The 19,079-nt window shown below is 43.4% G+C and overlaps 1 protein-coding gene across 1 annotated transcript in view; it reads left to right on the top strand.

Annotated features, from left to right (window-relative positions):
* The window catches only part of LOC137528237 (vomeronasal type-2 receptor 26-like), a 34,193-nt gene that overhangs the window by 12,774 nt on the left and 2,340 nt on the right, over window positions 1–19,079 (top strand). Inside the window, exon 3 of the mRNA XM_068249838.1 lies at window positions 16,223–16,346. Coding sequence (XP_068105939.1) covers window positions 16,223–16,346 — 124 coding nt within the window. The remainder of the gene's footprint in view (window positions 1–16,222; window positions 16,347–19,079) is intronic.

Below are 19,079 nucleotides of genomic sequence, written 5' to 3'. Positions count from 1 at the left end.
ACTGAGCACCCAAGGGATGGGTGACAGCCAGAAAGGTCGGGCAGGCCGGGTCGGCAACACACTGACAAAGTACAAAAACAGGAAGCTGATTCGGTATCCAAGGCAAGCAGGGTTTGGCAACAGAATATCAGAAGTGCAAGGTACCGAATCAGTGATCAGAGGAGTGGTCAGGAAAGCAATACGTCATAACAGATATCAAACAATGCCTAGTCTGGGTGTGAGGTCCGTGGTCTCTACACCCTGGAACTAGTCTGATGTTTAACAGAATGATAACACTAGTTCCCTAGTCTGGGTGTGAGGTCCGTGGTCTCTACACCCTGGAACTAGTCTGATGTATAACAGAATGATAACACAAGTTCCCTAGTCTGGGTGTGAGGTCTGTGGTCTCTACACCCTGGAACTAGTCTGATGTATAACAGAATGATAACACAAGTTCCCTAGTCTAGGTGTGAGGTCCGTGGTCTCTACACCCTGGAACTAGTCTGATGTATAACAGAATGATAACACACGTTCTCTAGTCTGGGTGTAAGGTCCGTGGTCTCTACACCCTGGAACTAGTCTGATGTATAACAGAATGATAACACAAGTTCCCTAGTCTGGGTGTGAGGTCCGTGGTCTCTACACCCTGGAACTGGTCTAAGGAATAACTCAGATAATACACAGTAAACTGGCTAAGTGTGGATTCCCAGGACACCTGGTTCCACCACACTGAAAGATCTGACTAGGTCTGAGTGCTAACACATAGGCATTCGCAACGCCATACAACCAGCAACTGAACAGCAAGAGATATATATAGTGAAGCGCTCTCCAGCGCCACCCAGCTCCCATCAACCAATCAACAGCTGAGCTGGGATCAGCTAATCGCCACGATCAGCTGACCCTTCTCCTATTGGTATAAAGAGCCTGTCTTGCGGTGCACGCGTAGCTATCCATCTGTGTGCACTACTGGGTCCAGCCAAACTAGACTCATGTTGCTGCGAGGAAACCGCCGCTCTGTGCGCTGACACCGCCGCCTCACTGTTAGAAAGCGCGGCGGTTTCTCCACAATCCGTCACAATCGTTCAACCATTTGGCACACTTTACACAAGGAGATGCTGTATGCAAGAGTGATGCAGAGGAAGCCTTTTCTCCGCTCACAGCACAAACAGAGCCACTTGAGGTATGCTAAAGCATATTTGGACAAGCCAGCTTCAAGGTACTGTGGACTGATGAAACTAAAATTTAGTTATTTGGGCATAATGAGGGGTGTTATGCATGGAGGTAAAACAACACAGCATATCCAAAAAAAACAACTGCTAGCTACAGTAAAATATGGTGGTGGTTCCATCATGCTGTGGGGCTGTGTGGCCAGTGCAGGGACTGGGAATCTTGTCAAAGTTGAGGGACGCATGGATTCCACTCAATATCAGCAGATTCTGGAGACCAATGTCCAGGAATCAGTGACAAAGCTGAAGCTGCCCCAGGGATGGATCTTTCAACAAGACAATGACCCTAAACACTGCTCAAAATCCACTAAGGCATTCATGCAGAGGAACAAGTACAATGTTCTGGAATGGCCATCTCTGTCCACAGACCTGAAAATCTGTGGTGTGAGTTAAAGAGAGCTATCCATGCTCGGAAGCCATCAAACCTGAATGAACAAGAGATGTTTTGTAAAGAGGAATTGCCCAAAATACCTTCAACCAGAATCCAGACTATCCTTGGAACCCACAGGAAGCGTTTAGAGGCTGTAATTTCTGCAAAAGGAGGATCTACTAAATATTGATTTCATTTCTTTTATTGGTGCCCAAATCTATGCACCTTACTCATGTTGTTTAAACAATTATTGCACACTTTCTGCAAATCCAATAAACTTCATTTCACTTCTCAAATATCACTGTGTGTGTCTCCTATATGATATACTAGCTGATAGTCCAACATTGCCCGGGTAGGTATTTGGTTGGTGTTGGCTGCCCCTACTTTTACTAATCCTAACACACAATTACTCAACTACTCAATGACCTAGTTTGTGAGCTTTGGGGTCTTTGGCATCAATAATTTGCATTGAAATGAAACACATCTGATTGGCTGTTTATGACTCCACCCCCTTTTCTGAATTTGAAAGCCAGTTACCCAATGACCAACTGTTCCAGGTTTGTGGCTTGTGCCATTACATAGTTACATAGTTACATAGTTATTTTGGTTGAAAAAAGACATACGTCCATCGAGTTCAACCAGTATAAAGTATAACACCAGCCTGCTCCCTCACATATCCCTGTTGATCCAGAGGAAGGCGAAAAAACCCTTACAAGGCATGGTCCAATTAGCCCCTAAAGGGAAAAATTCCTTCCCGACTCCAGATGGCAATCAGATAAAATCCTTGGATCAACATCATTAGGCATTACCTAGTAATTGTAGCCATCGATGTCTTTCAATGCAAGGAAAGCATCTAAGCCCCCTTTAAATGCAGGTATAGAGTTTGCCATAACGACTTCCTGTGGCAATGCATTCCACATCTTAATCACTCTTACTGTAAAGAACCCTTTCCTAAATAAATGGCTAAAACGTTTTTCCTCCATGCGAAGATCATGTCCTCTAGTCCTTTGAGAAGGCCTAGGGACAAAAAGCTCATCCGCCAAGCTATTATATTGCCCTCTGATGTATTTATACATGTTAATTAGATCCCCTCTAAGGCGTCTTTTCTCTAGACTAAATAAACCCAGTTTATCTAACCTTTCTTGATAAGTGAGACCCTCCATCCCACGTATCAATTTTGTTGCTCGTCTCTGCACCTGCTCTAAAACTGCAATATCTTTTTTGTAATGTGGTGCCCAGAACTGGATTCCATATTCCAGATGTGGCCTTACTAGAGAGTTAAACAGGGGCAATATTATGCTAGCATCTCGAGTTTTTATTTCCCTTTTAATGCATCCCAAAATTTTGTTAGCTTTAGCTGCAGCTGCTTGGCATTGAGTGCGATTATTTAACTTGTTGTCGATGAGTACTCCTAAGTCCTTCTCCAAGTTTGATGTCCCCAACTGTATCCCATTTATTTTGTATGGTGCTAGACCATTAGTACGTCCAAAATGCATGACTTTACATTTGTCAACATTGAATTTCATCTGCCATGTATGTGCCCATTTAGCCATCCTATCCAGATCCTGTTGCAATATGACACTGTCTTCCTGAGAGTTGATGATTCTGCACAATTTTGTATCATCTGCAAAAATAGCAACATTGCTTACTACTGCATCTACTAGGTCATTAATAAATAAATTGAAGAGCACTGGACCCAGAACAGACCCCTGTGGGACCCCACTGCTAACAGTCTCCCATTTTGAGTACGATCCATTGACCACAACTCTTTGTTTTCTGTCCATTAGCCAGTTCCCTATCCATGCACACAGACTCTTCCCCTGTCCTTGCATCCTCATCTTTTGCACCAGACTTTTGTGGGGAACAGTGTCGAAGGCCTTTGCAAAGTCCAAGTATATCACATCTACAGCATTCCCAATATCCATATTAGCATTCACTACCTCATAAAAGCTGAGCATGTTAGTAAAACAGGACCTGTCTTTAGCAAACCCATGTTGATGCTGAGAAATAAGATTATTTTCTACTATGAAGTCATGTATAGTATCTCTTAGTAACCACTCAAATAGTTTGCATACAACTGATGTTAAGCTTACAGGTCTATAATTTCCTGGATCTGATTTTTTTTCCATTCTTAAATAATGGGAAAACGTGGGCTGTACGCCAATCCACTGGGACTCTGCCAGTTGCAAGAGAGTCACAAAAGATAAGATAAAGGGGTTTATCTATAACTGAACTTAATTCCCTTAGGACCCGAGGATGCATGCCATCCGGGCCAGGTGCCTTGTCTATTTTTAATTTATTTAGGCTTGCCTTCACTTCTTCCTGCATTAAGTATTTAATATTACAGTTGGAAGATTGAGACTCTTCTGCCTCTGTAGTTTGCAACAGTGATGTTTCCCTTGTGAAGACAGAAGCAAAGAAAGCATTTAATAACTCTGCCTTACCTTGGTCATCCACCATTGAGTTCCCACCCTCATCCTTTAGGAGTCCTATACAGTCAACCTTTCTTTTTTTAGAGTTAATGTACTTGTAAAACTTTTTTGGGTTAGATTTGATATCCTTAGCGATTTGTTTTTCAGCTTCAATCTTTGCCTGCCTAATTTCTTTTTTACAATTTTTATTGCACTCCTTATAATTGCTTAGTGCAGCCTCGGTCCCCTCCTGTTTTAAGACCTTATAGGCATTATTTTTCCTCTTCATTGTATCTTTAACCTTTCTATTCACAGTGCAAGAATGGCAGAAATCACATATTCCCCTTGAAAATCAATAGGTGAATTTTGATTGGCTTTTATAGGCTCCACCCCATTTTCTAAATATTAATCCCAGTCACCCAATGACTAACAGTGCAAAGTTTGAGTACCCTACCTTTAACAGTGTAACAATGCCTGCAGTTTACGTTTCTCCAGTGAAATTTGTATTTGTCTCTGCCCACTGATGACCTGGCATTGCCCAGGTATGTATTTGGCTGGTGTTGGGTGTGCTCAATTTTTCTAACCCTAACACACAATTGCTCAATGACCAAGATTGTGAGCTTTGCGGTCATTGGCATCAATAATTTGCATTGAAATGAAACAAATCTAATTGAATGTTTGGGGCTCCACCCCCTTTTTCTGCATTTGAACCCCAATCACTCAATGACCAACTGTACCAGGTTCGAGGCTTGTACCATTAACAGTGCAATAACAGCAGCAATTAAATATTCCCCTTGAAAATCAGTGGGTGCATTTTGATTGGCTTTTGTAGGTTCCACCCACTTTTCTGAATATTAATCCCAGGCACCCAGTGACCAACTGTGCAAAGTTTAAGAACCCTGCCATTAACAGTGTAAGAATGGCTGCAGTTTACATTATCCTCCCTCTAGATTGTAAGCCTTTGGAAGGGCCCTCTCCCCTTGTGTATCATACTTGACTGTGTGCACTTTACCCAGAATTTGGAACTTGTATTTTTACCACTACCACTCCAGTGTATGATCTGGCATTGTACTACTATCTGCATTGTACTACTGTAACTATTGTGGAACTTTCTCCGTGATCAGCGCACAAGACGTGTGCGCCGACACTACGGAAATCCTCCACAAGCGTATAATTGCAGGCACCCAGCAAAAGGTGCTACGCACCCGTAGAGGGAAATTCCTGTCAGCAGATGGCGCTGGGGAGTGCAGAGGAACCACTCCTCTGTATCTCCACAAATGCCAGACAGGAATTGTACGAAGCGCAGAACGCAATTGCAAGAGAAGCGATTGCGATTGAGAACGAGCAAAAGGACAGGTTGTATGTGTGTGCGCCAATCTAGTCGCCACCCCGCGACCGCGCACACACAACAGCAGATACGAAACAGGAACGCGATCGCCAGAGGTGCGATCGCCAGAAGTGACACAAGGCTACAGCAAGGCAGAGCACGAGAGTAGCAAAGGCACAGCAAATCATACAATGAGGAGATACGGAAAATAACAAACGCTAACTGAACGCGTACCCCGCACTCATTCGCAACAGTGCACGCGTTCGTGCGCGGTCCCCACGTGATAAGCACAACAGGGACAAGCACGCCTAACTAACCAACGACAAACAAACGTAAAACAGAGGACGCGAGCGCTTGCTTAACGGTTACCTCACCGAGCCTCCAGCAAGCGCTTGTAGCAGACAAGACAGACACACGAAAACAGGAACAAGCGAGAGACAGGATCCACAGCACTAGCGCAGGATCCTAGTGCGATCCAGAGAGGCAGAACAGAAAGATCCACGGCACTAGCGAACGGCGAGTGCGATCCAGGTAGACAGAACAGAAGGATCCACAGCACTAGCGCAGGATGCTAGTGCGATCCAGAGAGGCAGAACAGAAGGATCCACAGCACCAGCGGAAAGTGGCTAGCGCGATCCCGGCAGACAGAACAGAAGGATCCACAGCGCCAGCGAAAAGTGGCCAGCGCGACCCAAGGAGACAGACCAGAAGGATCCACAGCGCCAGCGAAAAGTGGCTAGCGCGATCCCAGGAGACAGAACAGAAGGATCCACAGCGCTAGCGAAAAGTGGCTAGCGCGATCCCAGGAGACAGAACAGAAGAGATAGCTAGTAGCAACCGCTGCACCAGCTATACTCCAAGAACAGAGATCAGAACCATTTCCTGTGACCACCGTTGGGACAGGACAATGGCAACGGAACAAACAAACAGATAAACAATCCTAACTGCACTAGGGTATCTGCCTAGCACAGTTTCCAGGAATTACTCTAAGCTGATCTTCAAACAAAGAGCATGGCTGACACTCTACAGAGTGTTTCACAGGAAGACTCCATTATGGCCAGCAAAGCATTGTGGGACACACATAGTACTTATAGTACACGCCTCCAATGAATGTGGCCAGGCAATTTGCATGACAACGTATGCAAATTCCTCAGCAAGCACAGGCTGCAAAACTGACAGAAGGACTCCTTTCCAGAGTCCTGCAGCATGCAAACCTACACAATGGTCAAAAGGCTGCCTGCCTGCACAGGCAGCTGAGCAAATCATCACAGTACCCCCCCTCCAGGGTCGAATTCCTGACGACCCTCAAAACTGCTATTAGCAACAGACTCAAACTGAAGACTCATGAAGGTCGGGGCAGCCCGACAAGGTCCACTTCCAGAGTCAGTCCACCCGAAACCGACCTCATCGGAAACATAAGCCACCGACACATGCCCATCAGTACTACCAGTCTCAGTATAACACCCATCAGGACTGTGAACGCCAGAGAAGAAGCCATCGACACCCTCCAGACAATACCCACCACCTTCCAAGGAGCGTCCAAAAATACCAAATCTGCCACAAAACCTGTTCGAAGTGTCCCTTACAACACAAAAGCCACCGTTGATCTTATCCAGGGTACCAAGCAAAAACTCTCCCGGAATCTCCCAAAACCCTTTGGAGCTCTGCAGAGATCCCAAGAGGTCAGAACGCTCACCAGGCTCACATGGAGAACCGCCAAGAACCCCTATGGAACCAATGATTATTCTGGATTCAGAATTACGAGGACACCCATCAAGATCAAGACTTTCAGGGACCACTTCTGGGCATGCAAGCAGGCAGGCTAAATCAGAACAGGTCTCCACCGAGGAAGCATCTGAGTACGCTGGTAACCGAGGCACACTTGGGCTTTCTGGGTCACAGAGCACATTGGGGTACACCAGCACAGGAGAAACCTCAGGACATGTTGGGGAACTGCCAACCTCAGAGTCCGACACGAGGAAACCAAAACCAGGACCGGGCAGAGAATCATCACGAGCAATGGTCTCAAGCACTGGACTTTCACAAGAAGACTCGGATACAAATTCAGAAATGTCTGTGACAATAATATCATCATTGACTACATATGAGTGAAGCTCCATCAGAGCTGAAAAGGTAGCCAGCAAGGCAGCAATGCCTACGGAAGAGGGTAACACCTCAGAAGGACTTGGGGGGCAGGAGACATCTCCTACAAGTTCTACGCCCCCTGGGAGAAACTCGGAGACCTCCAGAACCTCAAACAAGACCTCAGGAACATCATTTTTCAAGTTTTCTAAGAAGGATTCTGTACTATCCATGTTACAGGGCAAAACTGGAACTTTATTTTGAGAACAGGGCAGATGTCCCAGGGAAGGTTCCACCATAAACTGAGACTGAATTTCATCATCAGGAGTGGAACGTACAGGAATATTCACTGGACCACACACTGACTCCCTAACTTTAATCTCGCTGCACCCAGAATTCTGCGTAGCAGTCAAACTAGCTTGCAACTCCAAAACTGCAGAAAGACAGGTAAAAATAGCAGCAATACCTAGACGAGCCTCTAGGGGCAGGGCGGGAGATATAGTACAAGGCAATATTGACTCATCCAGAGTACAGGGTGGAGGGTCAGAACTTTCTTCAAAGCAAGAAAGGGACTCCCAAATGTCAGTGTGATTGGACATCGTTTTGTTATTCATGGTACAGGGCAGGCTCAGAGAAAGCGTCTCTGAATAAGGCAAAGAAGGTTCAGCATCAGATTCGCAAAACCAAAGCGCTGTCTCACTCTTAGATTCAGCTAACAATGTCGAATCCGAGGAATCAGAACGCAAAACCTGCGAATCAAAATTCACTTTAGGTTGTGAAACTGATGCTTCCATAGCGCAAACCTCCGCGATCTGCGGAGCAGACTGCAAGGCATCTAGGACCAAAACACTGGAGCAACTGTCTCCAGGCAACGGGCCCTTACAGGTGAGAACAGGGTGAGACAGGGAATCATTTGCAGAAGAAATAGCGACATCAACAGGATAAACTTTATTAGGCATATTAATTTTACTTTTGACGCTGCACAGTCGAGAAACTTTCCCCATAGCAGGGTCACAGATGGAAGATCTCAAAGATCTGTTTCTAAATGACAAAGGATCCCACACATCCTTGAGGAAACCGGCAGACTCATGCCGATCACAATCTGCAGGAACATCCGAGAAACAGGCATCAGATCGCACAGATTCAAACTGCACACTGTCAGGAGAGAATCCTTCAGGATTCGCACAGGAATCAACCACAGCGGCATACTCATTCATTTCAGATTGCACAAAGTCAAGACTCTCATGCTTTACCCCAGAAAGGCAGGAACAATCATCCAACAACGATGTCTCTTTATTGGAATCAATTGGTTGGTGTGTGTGCAACTCATCCAAAATCGTTTGCCATACATAGATCACCAGATCCACATCATCCTTGTCACATTCATCGGAATCAATCAGAAGGTACATTGAATTGAGACAAGCATTCAAGACATTTTCGCTTTTTGCGATGTAAAAATCGCAAAAGGCTTTCCAATCAAAATCGAATTCTTTCAGCAAGGCCCCAATATCCCAGGAAGCAAATGGGGGTTCAAACAGGCCAGTATCCAAATAATCTCCATAGGGGTGGAGTTCAGGAACAAGAACAGATTTTTTAACTGCTTTAATGTAGTGTGCGATCCTACCTATAGCAGGATCCACATAAGCTTTGGATTGGGGCAAAAAACCTGGAAACTGATCAGCAGATGCATTATAAACATCATTATCATACTGCATGGTTTTGCCCATTTCAGACTTGACAGAAATTACCTCTTTATTTGTGGTTGTTATGGGCAACGGATCTTTCCGCTGGGAAGCCTTCCTAGATCTTTTACGTTTAGACTTAGAGGCTTTGGATGGCTGCTTTTTAAAACCTGTAGTGGCAACTGACACATTGAACTGATTGTCATACTGAAAGTTTTTGCATGAAAGGGAAAGATCAGCTGACTTATCAGCAGCTACACACTCAATCAGAGCAGGTGGTAAACCAGGCAGTTTAAACCAGTGAGAGAATATCACTGCAAGAAACTGGTACAGATTATCATTCCAGGAATAAATTTTTAACAGATTATATGCCCAGGTGAACAAATCGTCTTTTAAGAGCACATAGGCAAACAGAAGAGCCGACGTGGACGGGTCAGAAATCTGAAAGGTGGGATTCAGACAAAACCTCACACATTCAGAAAGAAATTCCGCCTTAGTCTCTGAATTTAGCCTTTTAAAACTCTTAAAGACACAGGAGCCAAACTCGACAAAATCGTACAAATCAGAAATTCCGTCTACACTGGGGTTTTGGGTTGGGCTGGCCATACTGTAACGACTGTGGAACTTTCTCCGTGATCAGCGCACAAGACGTGTGCGCCGACACTACGGAAATCCTCCACAAGCGTATAATTGCAGGCACCCAGCAAAAGGTGCTACGCACCCGTAGAGGGAAATTCCTGTCAGCAGATGGCGCTGGGGAGTGCAGAGGAACCACTCCTCTGTATCTCCACAAATGCCAGACAGGAATTGTACGAAGCGCAGAACGCAATTGCAAGAGAAGCGATTGCGATTGAGAACGAGCAAAAGGACAGGTTGTATGTGTGTGCGCCAATCTAGTCGCCACCCCGCGACCGCGCACACACAACAGCAGATACGAAACAGGAACGCGATCGCCAGAGGTGCGATCGCCAGAAGTGACACAAGGCTACAGCAAGGCAGAGCACGAGAGTAGCAAAGGCACAGCAAATCATACAATGAGGAGATACGGAAAATAACAAACGCTAACTGAACGCGTACCCCGCACTCATTTGCAACAGTGCACGCGTTCGTGCGCGGTCCCCACGTGATAAGCACAACAGGAAATACATATATCCAGGCACATCGCCTCTAGTTAGGACATTAAATAAATTATTAGGGAAAGGGAGGTGCTGAAGGGGGTGTGGCTAGAAAACAGCAAAAATCTATTAACCCTTCGCACACTCACATGCAAATGTTCAAACAAATGCATTCACAGATTCACTCATCCAGGCACAACTGTTATCCCTACAGCTAAATTAAAAGCCAGGGTTCTAGTTCACAGAAGAATGCATTCCCATGCCTAGTCACCTATACTGCGCAGAAGTACCCAGGTAAACATAGGTGTCCTAACTCTGGCCCTGTAACATGCATAGTGCAGACATGCAAACACATTCATTGCATCAAACCTATCAATGGATTAGGAGCACACATCCTAACTTCCTCTCCTGGGAAAGACGGTGCATCTTACCAATCGCACAAGGGAGCTAACGTTATGTGTCCACGTGCACCATGCGCATACACCAGCATAAGCTGTGTGCATGCTGACAAATACATACAGGGGAAGGAGGGAGTGCACTGAATTGGACCCTAGCCACAGGGGTCAGTAGTAAAATGGAAATACATATATCCAGGCACATCGCCTCTAGTTAGGACATTAAATAAATTATTAGGGAAAGGGAGGTGCTGAAGGGGGTGTGGCTAGAAAACAGCAAAAATCTATTAACCCTTCGCACACTCACATGCAAATGTTCAAACAAATGCATTCACAGATTCACTCATCCAGGCACAACTGTTATCCCTACAGCTAAATTAAAAGCCAGGGTTCTAGTTCACAGAAGAATGCATTCCCATGCCTAGTCACCTATACTGCGCAGAAGTACCCAGGTAAACATAGGTGTCCTAACTCTGGCCCTGTAACATGCATAGTGCAGACATGCAAACACATTCATTGCATCAAACCTATCAATGGATTAGGAGCACACATCCTAACTTCCTCTCCTGGGAAAGACGGTGCATCTTACCAATCGCACAAGGGAGCTAACGTTATGTGTCCACGTGCACCATGCGCATACACCAGCATAAGCTGTGTGCATGCTGACAAATACATACAGGGGAAGGAGGGAGTGCACTGAATTGGACCCTAGCCACAGGGTTTAGCTGTAGGGATAACAGTTGTGCCTGGATGAGTGAATCTGTGAATGCATTTGTTTGAACATTTGCATGTGAGTGTGCGAAGGGTTAATAGATTTTTGCTGTTTTCTAGCCACACCCCCTTCAGCACCTCCCTTTCCCTAATAATTTATTTAATGTCCTAACTAGAGGCGATGTGCCTGGATATATGTATTTCCATTTTACTACTGACCCCTGTGGCTAGGGTCCAATTCAGTGCACTCCCTCCTTCCCCTGTATGTATTTGTCAGCATGCACACAGCTTATGCTGGTGTATGCGCATGGTGCACGTGGACACATAACGTTAGCTCCCTTGTGCGATTGGTAAGATGCACCGTCTTTCCCAGGAGAGGAAGTTAGGATGTGTGCTCCTAATCCATTGATAGGTTTGATGCAATGAATGTGTTTGCATGTCTGCACTATGCATGTTACAGGGCCAGAGTTAGGACACCTATGTTTACCTGGGTACTTCTGCGCAGTATAGGTGACTAGGCATGGGAATGCATTCTTCTGTGAACTAGAACCCTGGCTTTTAATTTAGCTGTAGGGATAACAGTTGTGCCTGGATGAGTGAATCTGTGAATGCATTTGTTTGAACATTTGCATGTGAGTGTGCGAAGGGTTAATAGATTTTTGCTGTTTTCTAGCCACACCCCCTTCAGCACCTCCCTTTCCCTAATAATTTATTTAATGTCCTAACTAGAGGCGATGTGCCTGGATATATGTATTTCCATTTTACTACTGACCCCTGTGGCTAGGGTCCAATTCAGTGCACTCCCTCCTTCCCCTGTATGTATTTGTCAGCATGCACACAGCTTATGCTGGTGTATGCGCATGGTGCACGTGGACACATAACGTTAGCTCCCTTGTGCGATTGGTAAGATGCACCGTCTTTCCCAGGAGAGGAAGTTAGGATGTGTGCTCCTAATCCATTGATAGGTTTGATGCAATGAATGTGTTTGCATGTCTGCACTATGCATGTTACAGGGCCAGAGTTAGGACACCTATGTTTACCTGGGTACTTCTGCGCAGTATAGGTGACTAGGCATGGGAATGCATTCTTCTGTGAACTAGAACCCTGGCTTTTAATTTAGCTGTAGGGATAACAGTTGTGCCTGGATGAGTGAATCTGTGAATGCATTTGTTTGAACATTTGCATGTGAGTGTGCGAAGGGTTAATAGATTTTTGCTGTTTTCTAGCCACACCCCCTTCAGCACCTCCCTTTCCCTAATAATTTATTTAATGTCCTAACTAGAGGCGATGTGCCTGGATATATGTATTTCCATTGTACTACTGACCCCTGTGGCTAGGGTCCAATTCAGTGCACTCCCTCCTTCCCCTGTATGTATTTGTCAGCATGCACACAGCTTATGCTGGTGTATGCGCATGGTGCACGTGGACACATAACGTTAGCTCCCTTGTGCGATTGGTAAGATGCACCGTCTTTCCCAGGAGAGGAAGTTAGGATGTGTGCTCCTAATCCATTGATAGGTTTGATGCAATGAATGTGTTTGCATGTCTGCACTATGCATGTTACAGGGCCAGAGTTAGGACACCTATGTTTACCTGGGTACTTCTGCGCAGTATAGGTGACTAGGCATGGGAATGCATTCTTCTGTGAACTAGAACCCTGGCTTTTAATTTAGCTGTAGGGATAACAGTTGTGCCTGGATGAGTGAATCTGTGAATGCATTTGTTTGAACATTTGCATGTGAGTGTGCGAAGGGTTAATAGATTTTTGCTGTTTTCTAGCCACACCCCCTTCAGCACCTCCCTTTCCCTAATAATTTATTTAATGTCCTAACTAGAGGCGATGTGCCTGGATATATGTATTTCCATTTTACTACTGACCCCTGTGGCTAGGGTCCAATTCAGTGCACTCCCTCCTTCCCCTGTATGTATTTGTCAGCATGCACACAGCTTATGCTGGTGTATGCGCATGGTGCACGTGGACACATAACGTTAGCTCCCTTGTGCGATTGGTAAGATGCACCGTCTTTCCCAGGAGAGGAAGTTAGGATGTGTGCTCCTAATCCATTGATAGGTTTGATGCAATGAATGTGTTTGCATGTCTGCACTATGCATGTTACAGGGCCAGAGTTAGGACACCTATGTTTACCTGGGTACTTCTGCGCAGTATAGGTGACTAGGCATGGGAATGCATTCTTCTGTGAACTAGAACCCTGGCTTTTAATTTAGCTGTAGGGATAACAGTTGTGCCTGGATGAGTGAATCTGTGAATGCATTTGTTTGAACATTTGCATGTGAGTGTGCGAAGGGTTAATAGATTTTTGTGATAAGCACAACAGGGACAAGCACGCCTAACTAACCAACGATAAACAAACGTAAAACAGAGGACGCGAGCGCTTGCTTAACGGTTACCTCACTGAGCCTCCAGCAAGCGCTTGTAGCAGACAAGACAGACACACGAAAACAGGAACAAGCGAGAGACAGGATCCACAGCACTAGCGCAGGATGCTAGTGCGATCCAGAGAGGCAGAACAGAAAGATCCACGGCACTAGCGAATGGCGAGTGCGATCCAGGTAGACAGAACAGAAGGATCCACAGCACTAGCGCAGGATGCTAGTGCGATCCAGAGAGGCAGAACAGAAGGATCCACAGCACCAGCGGAAAGTGGCTAGCGCGATCCCGGCAGACAGAACAGAAGGATCCACAGCGCCAGCGAAAAGTGGCCAGCGCGACCCAAGGAGACAGACCAGAAGGATCCACAGCGCCAGCGAAAAGTGGCTAGCGTGATCCCAGGAGACAGAACAGAAGGATCCACAGCGCTAGCGAAAAGTGGCTAGCGTGATCCCAGGAGACAGAACAGAAGAGATAGCTAGTAGCAACCGCTGCACCAGCTATACTCCAAGAACAGAGATCAGAACCATTTCCTGTGACCACCGTTGGGACAGGACAATGGCAACGGAACAAACAAACAGATAAACAGATAAACAATCCTAACTGCACTAGGGAATATGCCTAGCACAGTTTCCAGGAATTACTCTAAGCTGATCTTCAAACAAAGAGCATGGCTGACACTTTCCAGAGTGTTTCACAGGAAGACTCCATTATGGCCAGCAAAGCATTGTGGGACACACATAGTACTTATAGTACACGCCTCCAATGAATGTGGCCAGGCAATTTGCATGACAACGTATGCAAATTCCTCAGCAAGCACAGGCTGCAAAACTGACAGAAGGACTCCTTTCCAGAGTCCTGCAGCATGCAAACCTACACAATGGTCAAAAGGCTGCCTGCCTGCACAGACAGCTGAGCAAATCATCACAACTACTATCTGCATTGTGTTGTGTATCTTATTCCTTATTACCTGTTTTGTTGTATTTATTGTTTATTACCTGTATTGTGCTGTCACCCCTGTTATCATTGTCTGTAATCCTATTTATTGTACAGCACTGTGTAATATGTTGGCGCTATATAAATCCAATAAATAATAATAATAATAATAATAATAATTATCCCAGTGAAATTTGTATTTGTCTCCACCCACTTTTTGGTTATGGAAATTAAAAGTATCCTATATATTTTATTCCAGGTAATGTACTATGTGTGTGCCAAAATTGATTCAAATCTTTTCAGCCGTTTTTGTGTGAGCGAGTAACAAACATCCAAACATCCAAACATCTGAACTTTCCCATTTATAATTAGAGATAGCCCGAACCTCTGATTTTCGGTTTGCGAATTCAGTTCGCAAACTTCTGCGAAAGTTTCGGTTCGCACGAACTTTCGCGAACCGCAATAGACTTCAATGGGGAGGCGAACTTGAAAAACTAGAAACACTTATGCTGGCCAAAAAAGTGATGAAAAAGATGTTTCAAGGTGTCTAACACCTGGACCCCCAGGTGGCAGAGTGGGATACACGCCAAAAGTCCCAGGGAAAAATCTGGATTTGACGCAAAGCAGCGTTTTAAGGGCAGGAATCACATAAAATGCTAAATTACAGGCCTAAAGTGCTTTAAAACTTCTTGCCTACCACCACACATCCAGGCAAGGAGGGCAGCAGGCAGGCATGCAGGCCCGCCCCGAGGTAGTGACCAAAAATAACAATACAGGACTCAGGAGGACTTTTGAGGCCCTAATGTAATGAATCTACTTTAAATCCTTTAACGAGAATCAGTTATGGAGGGCAAGTCTGATGGTGCCTTCACTGCGATTCACCAGGTTGGTTTACAGCGAGAATCTGTTATAGAGGTCAAGTCTGCCATTGTGATCATGGGTAATGGCCGGGGAATCCTTCCTGGTGTGATTCCAGTCCGGAGTTGTAGCCTAACAAACGGCTACCACCACACATCCAGGCAAGGAGGGCAGCAGGCGTGGCATGGCATGCACAGTCAGGAATACAGGAATTCTTCAGAAATATATAGGCTTACAGTTATCCATTATGGATTAGTAAAAGGATATTGTTCTAGTCTAACAGGTAGTGATGAGCTCAAATATTGTGTGTAAATTGCAATTATTAGAAATAGATGCAAAAAAAAAAAAAAAAAACACTTGGCACGCACTGCTGCAATACAAGTGATTTTATTGAATTAGGGACTGAAGCATTGATATGCAAGATTACAAAGTTCACATACCGTATATGAACAGAGGCAAAACAGTGGGTGGGGGCGCTGGAGGGAGCCTGACAGCCGTTTAGTGCAAAAGCACTTCCTCCGAGGATGTAGCTAACTTCTTTTCATACACGGTATGTGGACTTTGTAATCTCGCATATCGATACTTTGGTACCCAGTTCAATAAAATGGCTTTGCAATGCACGTTTACAGCGAGATTAATCTTGCTCCCTCATCCCAATTTTTATTTATTTATTCATTTTGTGTGTGAAATGTCAAATAAAGAAAACAAATGTGATAAAAAAAAACCCACATTTCCTTTAAGGTACCAATATCTCGATGCAATGAAAGATGTCCTCCTGGGTTCAGAGAAGCTCCTGGTAATAGCCACCATATCTGCTGCTATGCGTGTTTACCATGTGCAGAGGGAGAAATATCCAATGTAACAGGTGAGAGGCTGATATTCACACTATGATGCGATTATTTTTTTTTCTTTCTTTTTCTTTAACCACTTCAGCCTTCAGTCCTTTTTCACCTTAAGCATCCGAGCAATTTTCAACTCTCATTCATTTTCTAATAACTTTATCACTACTTAACACAATGAATTGATCTATATCTTGCTTTTTCTTTAGGCTTTCTTTGGGTGGTGCATTTTGCTAAGAATTTTTTTTTCTAAATGCATTTTAACAGGAATATTAAGAAAAAAAATGTAAACATTCATTATTTCTCAGTGTTCGGCCAGTATAGCTTTAAAATAATGAATGATACCATAATTAAAACCCATGTATTTTATTTGCCCATATGTCCCGGTTATTACACCATTTAAATTTATGTCCCTATCACAATGTATGGCGCCAATATTTTATTTGGAAATAAAGGTGCATTTTTTCAGTTTTGCGTCCATCCACTATTTACAAGCTTATAATTTAAAAAATATTAGTAATATACCCTCTTGACATGCATATTAAAAAAAAGTTTAGACCCTTAGGTAACTATTTATGGGGGTTTTTTTTAAATTGTATTTTCTTTCTTTTTTTTTTTTTTTTTAGTTAAAAATTTTATTTGTGTATTTTTTGTAGTGTCGGAAGGTAAACAGTTAATTTTAAATGTAATTGTTTGTGTTTCATTTAAAAAAAAATGTATGTAGATGTAGCCTTACTATTTGGCCACAAGATGGCCTCAGTCAATTTTTTATTTTTTTTGTTCTTGTAAGCGAGCGCTCTTGCTTCCAGGAAGTATAAGGAGGCCGTGAACCTTTTTTTTTTCTTCTAATAGAAGACGTCAGTCTTATTACACGATTTAAATTATGTCCTTATCACAATGTATGGCACCAATATTTTATTTGAAAATAAAGGTGCATTTTTTTCAGTTTTGTGTCCATCACTATTTACAAGCTTATAATTTAAAAAAATATTAGTAATATACCCTCTTGACATGCATATTAAAAAGTTTAGACCCTTAGGTAACTATTTATGGGTTTTTTTTTTTAATTGCATTTTTTTTTTTTAGTTAAACATTTTATTTGTGTATTTTTTGTAGTGTCGGAGGACGGAGGTAAACAAGTAGTTTTACTAACTGGCCACAAGATGGCCTCTGTCAATTTTTTTTGTTCCTGTAAGCGAGCGCTCTTGCTTCCAGGAAGTATAAGGAGGATGTGAAACTTTTTTTTTCTTCTAATGGAAGGCGTTGGTCTTTCTAACGGCGACTTTAGAGACTGCAATTTCTGCAAAAGGTGGATCTACTAAATGTTGATTTCAATTCAATATGATACACTAGCTGATAGCCCGGCATTGCCCGAGTATGTATTTGGCTGGTATTGGCTCCGCCCACTTTTTCTAACCCTAATATACAATTACTCATTGACCCAGTTTGTGAGCTTTGCAGCCTTTGGCATCAATAATTTGCATTGAAATTAAACAAATCTGATGGCTGTGGCTCCACCCTCTTTTCTGAATTTTAACCCCAGTTACGCAATGACTAACTGTACCAGAATTGGGGATTGTGCCATTTACAGTGCAAGAATGTCAATGAAATTTTCCCCTTAAAAATCAATAGGTGAAATTTGATTGGCTTTTGTAGGCCCCTCCCACTTTTCTGAATATTAATCCCAGTCACCCAGTGACTAACTGTGCAAAGTTTGAGAACCCTGCCATTAACAGTGTAAGAATGGCTGCAGTTTACATTATTCCAGTAAAATTTGTATTAGTCTCTGCCCACTTTTTGGTTTTGGGAATAAAAAGTATCCTATATGTTATTCCAGGTAATGTACTATGTGTGTGCCAAATTTCATTCAAATCCGTTCAGCCATTTTAGCGTGATCGAGTAACAACTATCCAAACATCCAAACATCCAAACATCCAAACATCCGAACTTTCCCATTTATAATATTGGTAGGATTTAACTGACATTTTTTGTTATCATAATAACCAATCATTTAGACAGGAAAATCATGAAAATTAATAAGGTTGCCCAAACTTTCACATCCCACTGTATTTCTGACCATATCTAATCAGTTATATCAGCAGGTCACAAATTCAGTTATGTTATTCAGTTATTATGTTTTTAAATGTGTCTACAATGATAATAAATTCACTTATATCAGTTCAAAATAATGTAGATATGTTTGACATGAAATGTGGCTACTAGTGCATCTAAAATTTGGTTATATTACCAGGTGCTTAAAATTGTTTATATTAATTAATTTAGTTAAATCAGTTCAAAATAACATATATGTTTAAAATGAAATGTGGTGAAGATTATTCACTACTAGCTGGTCGCCCGGCGTTGCCCGGGTATGTATTCGGCAGCTGTTGGCTCCGCCCACTTTTCCTAACCCTAACACACAATTACTTAATGACCAAGTTAAGCTTTGCGGTCTTTGGCATCAATAATTTGCTTTGAAATAAAATAAATCTGATTGGATGTGGCTCCACCCCTTTTCTGAATTTGAACCCCAATCACCCAATGGCCAACTGTACCAGGTACAGGTGATTAACAGTGCAAGAATGGCAGCAATTAAATATTCCCTTCAAAGATTAATAGGTGGATTTTGATTGACTTTTGTAGGCTCCACACACTTTTCCAAATATTAATCTCAGTCACCCAGTGACCAACTGTGCAAAGTTTGAGAACCCTACCATTAACAGTGTAAGAATGGCTGTAGTTTACATTTTCTCAGTGAA

This window comes from Hyperolius riggenbachi, chromosome 1 (assembly GCF_040937935.1).
Source record: "Hyperolius riggenbachi isolate aHypRig1 chromosome 1, aHypRig1.pri, whole genome shotgun sequence".
In the NCBI taxonomy this organism is placed as follows: domain Eukaryota; kingdom Metazoa; phylum Chordata; class Amphibia; order Anura; family Hyperoliidae; genus Hyperolius; species Hyperolius riggenbachi.
Note: the sequence above shows the minus strand (reverse complement) of the source record. Positions and strands in the feature narration are given on the sequence as shown.